This window comes from Rhincodon typus, chromosome 45 (genome assembly GCF_021869965.1).
Source record: "Rhincodon typus isolate 14 chromosome 45, sRhiTyp1.1, whole genome shotgun sequence".
Taxonomy (NCBI): Eukaryota; Metazoa; Chordata; class Chondrichthyes; order Orectolobiformes; family Rhincodontidae; genus Rhincodon; species Rhincodon typus.
Window position 1 is genome coordinate 8,946,121 of NC_063376.1, and position 9,714 is coordinate 8,955,834.

A 9,714-nucleotide genomic window follows, 5' to 3' on the forward strand; every position below is an offset into this window, starting at 1 on the left:
TGCTGCCTGGACAAGGCTTGGGTGGTTCTGGCTAGTCAACTGGTAGGCATGTTGCTTCTTGCTGCTAAACTGTGTGGTTGTTTCAGGGTAAACATCAACGGTTACCCATCTAGACCCGTTTTCTTTTTGGGGAGCCGTTGTTGGTGATCCCTAAGCAATGGTCCTTGGCTGCATACTCTGGGTGTGAAGTAACTGAGGTGTGTTGAAAGTGCATTAGAGAAAGAAAATCTCTGGTTTTTTTCAATATTTTGTTGCGTGTTTTCAAATCTGACTATGGGTTTCCATACATGACTGGCTGATCAATTCGAAAACTAACAACTCCAGAATAGCGGCTGTATCTATTCTTGATTAATATGGCAAATTGGTGACATTGTGTAACCTGTCATTTTTGGACATGAATTAGTGAGATTCTTTATGTAACTTTCTTTCTTATTTACTTTGCTTCATTCCAGCTCTGTGTGACATGCACCCGATGCGAGCCTTATTCCTTATTCCAAGAAATGCCCCTCCGAGGTTGAAGTCTAAAAAGTGGTAAGTGATTCTAAGATTGTTTGCATGAGCCTTATGGATGTGCTCATTGATTTGAACGTCCAATACTGATCTGCCTTCAATGGAGCTTGCCAAGTAGATTAAGAAGGATGACGTCAATGTAGGACAAAATGTGAAGTCAGTCAATTCCTTGCTGTTGGCTGAATGTAAAAACTAGCAGCAGGAGTAGGCAATTTTCCCCTTCGAACCTGTCCTGTCATTTAATATGATTGTGGCTAATCCTTTCTTGGCCTCAACTCCACTTTGTCCACTGTCCATAACCCTTTAAACCCATTACTAATTGGAAATCTATCTCCTCCTCAAATTTATTCACTGTCTTGGCTGATACACATTGGGCTTTCCAGAGCCTGTAATTCATAGGTGGGCTGGAACTGGAGAACAGAAAAGTGAGGGAAATGAAAATGCACCACAGATAAAACCAAGCCACTAGAATGAGGGAGGGGAAAATTGGATAAAGAATTAAGGAGCTGAAAGAGAGAAGGGAGATGCAAAACTTGACAATAATCATATGAGGGCTGTATGCTTCAAAAAGTAAAATTGACCAACAAAGACCACTATAGGCACTCTGGATGACACTGCCCCAGAGAGAGGCCACTTGCAGTCTAGCCTAGGATTGTGAGTTAGCTCATTGACTGACACAGAGTGTCCTCTGTGCATGTGCTCTCAAATGGCTAAACCAGAAAAGAATTAGTGGAAACCAATGATCCGTATGTGGTGAAGGATGATCCAGAGAGAGTGTTTAGATGATTACAATTTGCAGACTGAACAGAACCCTTAGCTGTGGTGAGAGAATGTGGAACGTGTCCTAGGAGGCGAATATATTGTATTTAAGGGGAAGCTAGACAGACGCATAAGGATTAAAGGGATTGAAGCATATATAACAGTTAAATGGAGGAGTATGAACTGCAACCATCAATCAGCCATATTTAGGTTTGAGTTTTATCATGAAGTTTGTAAATATGTTTGGCAATTTGGTGCATCTGTGGTTTGGGTTGGAGGACAGTAGTTTTCAATATAGTGTAGAAACAAGACAGGCCTCCACTGGTATCAGTAGTTTGCACTGCTGCCTCACAGTGTCAGGGACCTGGGTTCAATTCCAGCCTTGGGGGATTGTGGAGTTTGCATGTTCTCACCATGTTTGCAAGGGTTTCTGCCAGCTCCTCTGGCTTCCACAGTCCAAAGGTGTGCAGGTTAGATGGATTGTCCATTGTGTCCTGGATATGCAGGTTAGGTGAGTTACCTGTGGTAAATGTAGGATGGTCTTCAGAGGGTCACTGTGACTCGATGGGCTGAATGGCCTCTTTCTGCACTGTAGGGTTATTATGAATCTAACTGATAACGTGACTGTCAAATTGGATGAGTTTTGGGACCAGAAATATGGCTCTGTCAACCTGTGCGTTGTGATTTGAATTCGAGAGGGGTCAAATTGGCAAGGATAACAATATATTGAGTGAAAGAAGTTATTCATCATAGTGCATTAGATTTTTAAATTATTGAATATTATCACTTTGATTCAAGGAATGTCGTTTCGGGAAATCTATGCACCTATTTGATCCCCAAGGAATGCAATAGAAATGGTTTATACTGAGTTGAAATTTTGAAATTGCCATGTATTATTTGGTCTTCTTATTTTTGGGTTATTCTGAGCATGGGAAAATGTGACTGTTTGTACTCTCGGCTTCCATCACTGGAACAGCAGCAAAAGGAAGCTGGAGTGTCTGAAGTTGAACAGAACGTTTTTGCATCCAGTCAAGGTCTTAGCTTGAGGGCACCTTTAGTAGGGAAACACCAGTGAAGAAGAAGAATGTTGAGGTTTATTTGTGCATTAAAGTTTGAAGGTTGGGGACTTTCTTGGGATCAATTTTAATTTTATGTGGCCGAAGGCATTGTTAAAATTCCAATTTTCTAGGTTTAGATTTTCTACTGAAATTTGTAAATACATTTGGTGGTTGAGAAGGGAGCATGATCCAAATGTACGTTATAAGGTACACATTGAAGTAATTGTTAGTTGTGCATTTTCTTATCTGGTTTATTAAAGATCTTCATTCATCCCCAATGCAATTTCTGAACAGACTTGGTGACCTTTTCCTTCTAATTGCAAGGAAACAAACAAGATGTGTACGAAAAATGAATTTCTGACTGCAACCAATGTGTGATGCCAAACAAAAGTTAGGGGTATGCAATGTTGCTGGAGGTGTGTCTGATTTGTATGCAGTGATGACACCATGTGTTGTAAATTGTCCTAGTTCCCCAAGCTGATCTTGTCTGAGTACTGTGGAGTGTAGTAAGCATTGCTTTGCACATTGTTGGCTGTTGTTGGAGAGCCTGACTGTGGGGGAGGAGTGTGATGCAAATACAAAGCGAGTCTGTCAGTATGGGTGGGAGGTGATTTCGGCCAAATGCTCCAGCAGGAGGATACTGGGTGGTGACTTCCCACGCGGTAAATTTATGATCTTGGTGTCAGATGTGTAAGTTCGTATCGCCTGTGTCAGTGTTGCTCATGGCTTTCCTCTTTGAGCTGGTGGGAAAAGATGGTTTCTTAAAAGAATTAAGGCAGACTTGTGGGAATGCTCTTACCAGAATTCTCATGGGCTGACTGGAGATCTAGCCCTGCGTCAACTGAAAATTTAACATGTTTGTTCAAATTAGGTCCTGTACGTATTTGGCTTCCACATCTAAAATCTAACCTTGCAGGTAGTCTGCATTTATTCACAGCTCTTTGCTCTGTTATGCCAAAAGATTTATGGGCACCTCCTTGGCAGTGCAGTTTTGTAACTGGACTGGGAGAGGATTTCTACTGTCCCGGAATAGGTTTTTGAGCAAGATCCCACACGTCTTCCATGTTCCCCTTGACTGACATATACTGCAATTGAAACTAGTTGCATTTGGTGCAGGTTGCAGTTGAGGATAAACCTTCATGCCCTCCATCTGCAAGGCTGCAGGCTGCCTGTGAAGGAAGCCCCATATGGATTTGTAGAAATTGGAAAAGCAGTCTGTCTGTACCATGGGTGTGATTTTTAAAACATTAAATTCTGCTTTAACCATTTCTTTGGTAGGTCAAGGAGGTTTATAGAGTTTATTGAAAATTGTCTGATCAAAAATTACACTCAGAGACCATCTACAGATCAGCTGTTGAAGCACAGCTTCATTCGAGACCAGCCAACCGAGAGGCAGGTTCGCATCCAGCTAAAAGACCATATTGATCGGACCCGGAAGAAGCGTGGTGAAAAAGGTGAGGCATAAGTTTATAACTTAGAAGCTGCTAGTATCCATTTCACCACCTGCAGTGCTAATAAACCTGTGATCTTTGAGTATAATGTCAGCAGTGTAGTAACAGGCTATCTCTATTATACAGAGGAGACGGAGTATGAATATAGTGGCAGTGAGGAAGAGGAGGACAATGTTGGTGAAGAAGGAGAACCCAGGTATGATTTTCAAAAAAAAACAGCTGCATCGAATGTGTTTTACTAAGAGTACTGTAAGGCTTATTGTCCCTGTTTTCCTGTTTTACTGCAACAGTGTCCCCACTACACAAATTTAATTTTGCTGTGGAGGGGAATTGAATTTTATGCTGTTTAATGGTGGTGGTGGGGGTGGGGGGGGCGGCGCGATATTGACGCCAAGGATCGGAACATTGCCTGTGCCCAGTGTCTGCTCATGTTAATACAGGGGAATGGACATTCAACCCCTGCCAGGCTCCACTGGTTCCCTTGTACTCCACATCTGAGAGCCAGGTCATTTGCAGTGATGCTTTCTATAAAATGATGGAGGGGGGCTGGGAGTTTCCCCTATTGATGAATTGTCCTTTAAGTAGTAGGAAATATGTACACGAGACTTCAATGTTAAGGCTGTGGTAAAATGGATAAGATCTGGTTTTGTTGATTCTTGAGTAATAAAGCAACTACAGTTGTTCAGGACACAAATATGCAAAATTGTAGAACTGTGCAGCATCTGTCATGATTTTTTTTGAGTAGAGATCTTTTAAAAGTCTCTCTCCAAGACTATTATCTTCACTCCGACCATCAGTTTACTTATGGTAAGAATGACTTTAAGGTGGGGAGTTGGGGACATCTTTAAATTCATGGGGTTATGAAAATACGAGAAATGGAAACAGCAGTAAATCATTCATCCATCAAGCCTGGTCTGCCATGCACTACAATCTAGACTAATATTGGGCTTCACTTTCCCACCTGTTTCCCATATCCTTTGAGGACACACCAGTATCTCTATCCTGCTCTAAATATATTCAACCAAAACAACATCCAGAAACTGTTTAGGGTACAGCACTCCAAAGATTCACTACTTTTCACTTAAAGTTTTCTGCATTTCAGTCTGAAATGATTTACATCTGAGACTGTGGCCTTGTGCATTAGATTATCCAGCGAGGTTAAACAGCCTCTGTGTCAACCCTTTCAAGCCCCTTCAAAATCTTGAATATTTCAATGAGGTGACCTCTCATTCCACTAAACTCCAGGGAATACCAACACAGTTTACTCAGCCTCTCAATGTAGGAAAACCTCTTCATCCTAGGGGCCAATGTAATGAACCATCCTTGTCCCACCTTCAATGCACATGTATCTTTCCTTAAATCTGGAGACCAAAACTGCACGTGGTATCGTCTCAGCAAGGTTTGAGTGATTGTAGCAAGAATTCTTCATTCCTGTACCCTGATTCCTAACACACCATTAGCCTTTCTAATCATTTGCTGTAACTGTACATCAACTTTCTGCCTTCCTGGAATGAATTGTTTTGGGTTTGTTCATGGATGTGGGTGTCACTGGCTAGGCCACCTCTAATTGCCTTCGTAGAAGTGTTGGTGAGCAGTTGCTGCAGCCTGTACCAACATGTGCACTCGTTTCCATCTACTCCTGCATGCTTTTAAGTATTGTGTCCCTATTTTACATTTTGTCCATGTTCTTCTGACAGAAATTCTTCATCCTTGTCACTTGCCTGCATGGTGTTTCATCTGCCACTTGTCTACTGACCCTACCAAATTTTCTCTGTCTTTGAGTTCTATACTGTCATAGTCATGTGGCACAGAAACAGATCCTCTGTTCAACTCTGACTGATGCGCTTCCAGGTTTTCTATCATCTGCAAGCTGTGCACCAAGATCTAGATCATTAATCATAGAATCATAGAGTATAGAAAAGTCCCTTCAGGCCATTAGAGTACTGGAAAAGCTAGGCACTCAATACTGACCCTTGAGGACCTCTATACAAACCATCCTGCAGCCTGAAAGATCTAATCTTATAACCACTGTCCCTTTTATTTCATGAGCTAAACTTTTCTCTCAAGTCTGTAGACTAACACCGTTCAAAGGCCTTTTGAAACTCCATGTACATCACATCAACAGCATTACCCTCATTGACTTTTTCTTGTTACTGTTATTACTTCAAAAAATCTCGAGCAAGTTAGTCAAAAGTGAGTTCTGTTTTAAAAAAGTCAATGCTGGCTCTTAGTGATCAACTTTTTCCATGTGACTACTAATTCTAACCTGAATAATTAATTGTTTCTAGAACCTTCTCCACCGCTGAAGTTAAACTGACTGGTCTGTATTTGCTACCATTATTAAACAACAATAGAATGTTTCTAAGTCTCCAGTCCTCTAACGCTTATCCTGAGTCGAGGAAGGACTGAAAGTTTATGACCAATTTCCCCTGAAATTTCTACTCTTTGTTTCTTAAATATCTTTGAATGCAATTCATTCAGTCCCAGCCCTTCGTCAACTTCAGATGCCAGCAGTTCATCCAGTATTTCCTCCTTATCAATTTGGAACCCTTATTGTCATACCATTTTCTGTCGCCACATTCTGGGTAGAATCGACCTCCTTGGGAAAGGCAGATGTTTTAATATTAATATGCCTTTCTAAGTGCATTGTCAAGCCTTCAAAATCAATTCCAGTACTTTCCCAATAACTATTAGTTACGCCAACTGGCCTGTAGTGTCCAGTTCTCTCTTTCCCTTTTTTTAACCCTGACTTACAGTGTTACATTTGATAACTTTTGACAACACAAACTAGGAAAGTAAGCTGTGAAGAGGACAGAAGAAGGCGACAAAACTATATTGATAGGTTCAGTGAGTGGACAGAACTGTGGCAAATAGAACGTAATGTGGGAAATGTGTCCATTTTGGCATGAAGAATGATAAAAGTTACCTAAGTGAAGAGAGATTGCAGCACTATCAGATGCGGAGGCTCTCGGTGTCCTAATGCATCAATTCCAAATTGTTAGTATGCAGCTAAAGCAAGCAATTAGGAAAGCTAATAGAACTTTGAAATGAATACAAAAACAGGGAGGTTATGCGTCAGTTGTACAGGGCATTGCGAAATACTGTAGTGCTGTGCATATAATTGGTCACTTTATTTAAAGAAAGGTGTAAATGCATTGAGGAAGTTCATAGAACGTTTACTAAACAACTAACTGGAATGGGTGGGCTGCCTGCTATGGAAGTGTTGGACAGGCTGGGCTTGTACCCAGTTATTTTTAGAAGAGTAAGAGGTGTCATGTTTGAAACTTGTAAGATCATGAAGGGTCCTGACTGGGTGGGTGTGGAGGAGATGTTTCCACTTGTGGGATAATCTAGAACTACGGAATGCTGCTTAAAAATAAGGGGCTGCCATTTCAATGAGATCAGGTGATTTTTTTTTCCCCCGAGTCATCAGCCTTCGAAACTCTTCCTGAATAAAAAGGTGGTAAAAGCGCCTCCTTTGAATATTCTTAAGGCAGAGGTGAAATGATCCTTTATAAACAAGGGCTTCAAAGTTTAGCAAGAGTATGGTTTTGTGGTTACAACTGTGATCTTAATGGCAGAGCAAGCTGAAGATGCTGAATGACATTTATTTATACATTTGTATCTTGCAGTCAGCTGGGACTGTTCCAGAGTCTAGGGGATTTGGAGAAATTACCACATCCAGTATCAGTGCAGCTATCTGTTTTACTACTGAAGCAGCTCATGAGATTTTTGTCAGGTTATTTTTCCACTAGTTTCTCACTTAATCAGAGGAGAGCTGGATGATTGCTTAAAAGAGAAATGTCAGGGCAATAACGATAAAATTGGGGTGGTGGTGGGTTTGGGGGGTGGTTCCTTATTGGAGAGCTCTTAAAAAGAGCAGATATAGTCGTGACAGGCCAAATGGGAGCCACCTGTGCTGTGTGCTTCTCTTCATTTTGTACGGACTTGCACACCTTTTCTTGCTTCCGTGACAGCTCCATTGTGAACTTGCCGGGTGAGTCCACGCTGAGGCGAGACTTCCTGCGGCTGCAGCAGGAGAACAAGGAGCGTTCAGAAGCTGTGAGGCGGCAGCAGCAGCAGATCGTGCTGCCTCGGCGGGACCTAGAGGAGCACAAACGGCAGCTTATCTCTGAGCGGCAGAAACGCCTAGAGGAGCAGAAGGAGCAGCGCCGTCGGCTGGAGGAGGTAAAGTTCTTCAGTTCAGTTTCAGCACACCTTGGTGAATACAGATGGTGATTTATAATTGGTATTTGACGTGCATTCTGCAGTACCCAGATATTGTGGCTTTTTTATGTGAGTGCTGTTTATGATTGGGTATGTTCTGTTCCTGAGCAGTGTTAAATACTGATTCGCTTCAATGTATTTTCTATTGCGATTCCCATGATGTCCCCTCATTTATGTTTGCATACGACTTTAGCTTTCTCGTCCATCCTTCATTTATTTCGCACACAGACTTGGGTTCATTTAGCATGCAGTTCACTTCACACGTATTTTTCTGTTTGAGGGTATTACTGGTTACTGGGGTCTGAGATGTTCTCAGCCCATTGCAGGGACTCTGCTATGAATTGATGGCCCCACTTGGTGACCAGAATGGTCTGAGAAAAGATGGAGATGATACAGTAGGTGTGTTCTGAGGTGACGACTTGAAAAAAACAGCAGCTTGAATTTTAACATAGCCTTTAACGTAGTAAAATATTCCAATTCATTTAACACAGTTGGATCATCAGCTATGATCTTTTGATTGGTGGAGAACGCTGCCCAACAGGCTGAATGGTCTATGTCTGCTCCAGTTTCATGTGTTAATGTCAAGCAGTATCCCTGAAACCTGTTAAGTGAGATTCTGATTTGATCTTTGACCCAACATACAGGCCTTTGTCCCATATCCCTTAACATGTTTGCTATGACAGATCTATCAACCTCAAATTTAAAATTCACAAGTTAACAATCCTGAGCTAGCATTAATGGCTGTTTGTGGATGAGAGCGTTTCTCAAGCTTCTGACTTCTGTGTGCAGATGTGTTTCATACTTTTACTCCAGAAAGATATGGCTCTAATTTAGACTGTACTTCCTAGTGCTAGATTCCCCAGTCAGTACACACAGTTTCTCAGACTCTGTTTGTTTGTTTGTTAATTCCTTGAAAACATTGCTCAAAGAATCCTTAACCATCTCAATTCCAAGGAGTACAATTCTGTCACCTCGGCACCTAGCTGTTGAAGTTCTTTCATCATTTCATAAATCAACAGTGCACTCCCTCCAACTCTGCTGTATCCTTCCAAAACTGCTTACGGCACTCCAGGTGTGATGTAACTAGGGTTTTATTCATCTGAAGCATGAATTTCTCCCTCTCTATTCTAGTCCTCAGAGGGGGGAGAAAAGAGGCCAGCGTTTCATGAACCCTTTTGTTTACTTTTCTATGCTTGCTATTTTCTCTATTTTTTAAGTTTACATACCTGGAGTCATTGAGATTCTGCAGACATCACTGTATGTAGTTTTACACCGTTTGGAAATTTGGGCTAGCAGAGCCTGGAGGAGCTTTGCTCACGCTTCAGATCCTGGGTGCTCAAAATCAAGATGTGAATCTGTTTTCCCTTAACGATTTTATGAAAAACTAATCTAGCATCATTTATAATTCATGAGCCTTGTGTAAGCAGAGCTCGGCTGTATGTCTTGTTGATTATGACTGGGGGCACTGGCTTTCTTTTGAGACTCCCAATCTGAGTCTGTCTTTGTTAAGTTATCATTCAGTCATATTTCATCAAGTGTCTCTTATAACTGGCACAATGCCTTGCTAGGTTTTGATAAAGAGTGGACCTGTCTGAATGGGTGTTAAAAACGAAATCACTTTTTACTGTCGTTTGCCTTTTTGTTACGGGATTTAATTTTGATGTGTCTCAACTGCATGACTGTAGATGTTGGAGAAATGTTGAACAAAA

General features: G+C 41.5%; 1 protein-coding gene across 1 annotated transcript in view; it reads left to right on the forward strand.

The window, feature by feature from the left end:
* Nucleotides 1–9,714, forward strand: part of LOC125487797 (mitogen-activated protein kinase kinase kinase kinase 4-like) — a 22,333-nt gene that overhangs the window by 8,275 nt on the left and 4,344 nt on the right. The window contains exons 4-7 of the mRNA XM_048620063.1: nucleotides 453–531; nucleotides 3,606–3,781; nucleotides 3,905–3,974; nucleotides 7,756–7,966. Of these exons, the coding sequence (XP_048476020.1) occupies nucleotides 453–531; nucleotides 3,606–3,781; nucleotides 3,905–3,974; nucleotides 7,756–7,966 (536 nt within the window). The remainder of the gene's footprint in view (nucleotides 1–452; nucleotides 532–3,605; nucleotides 3,782–3,904; nucleotides 3,975–7,755; nucleotides 7,967–9,714) is intronic.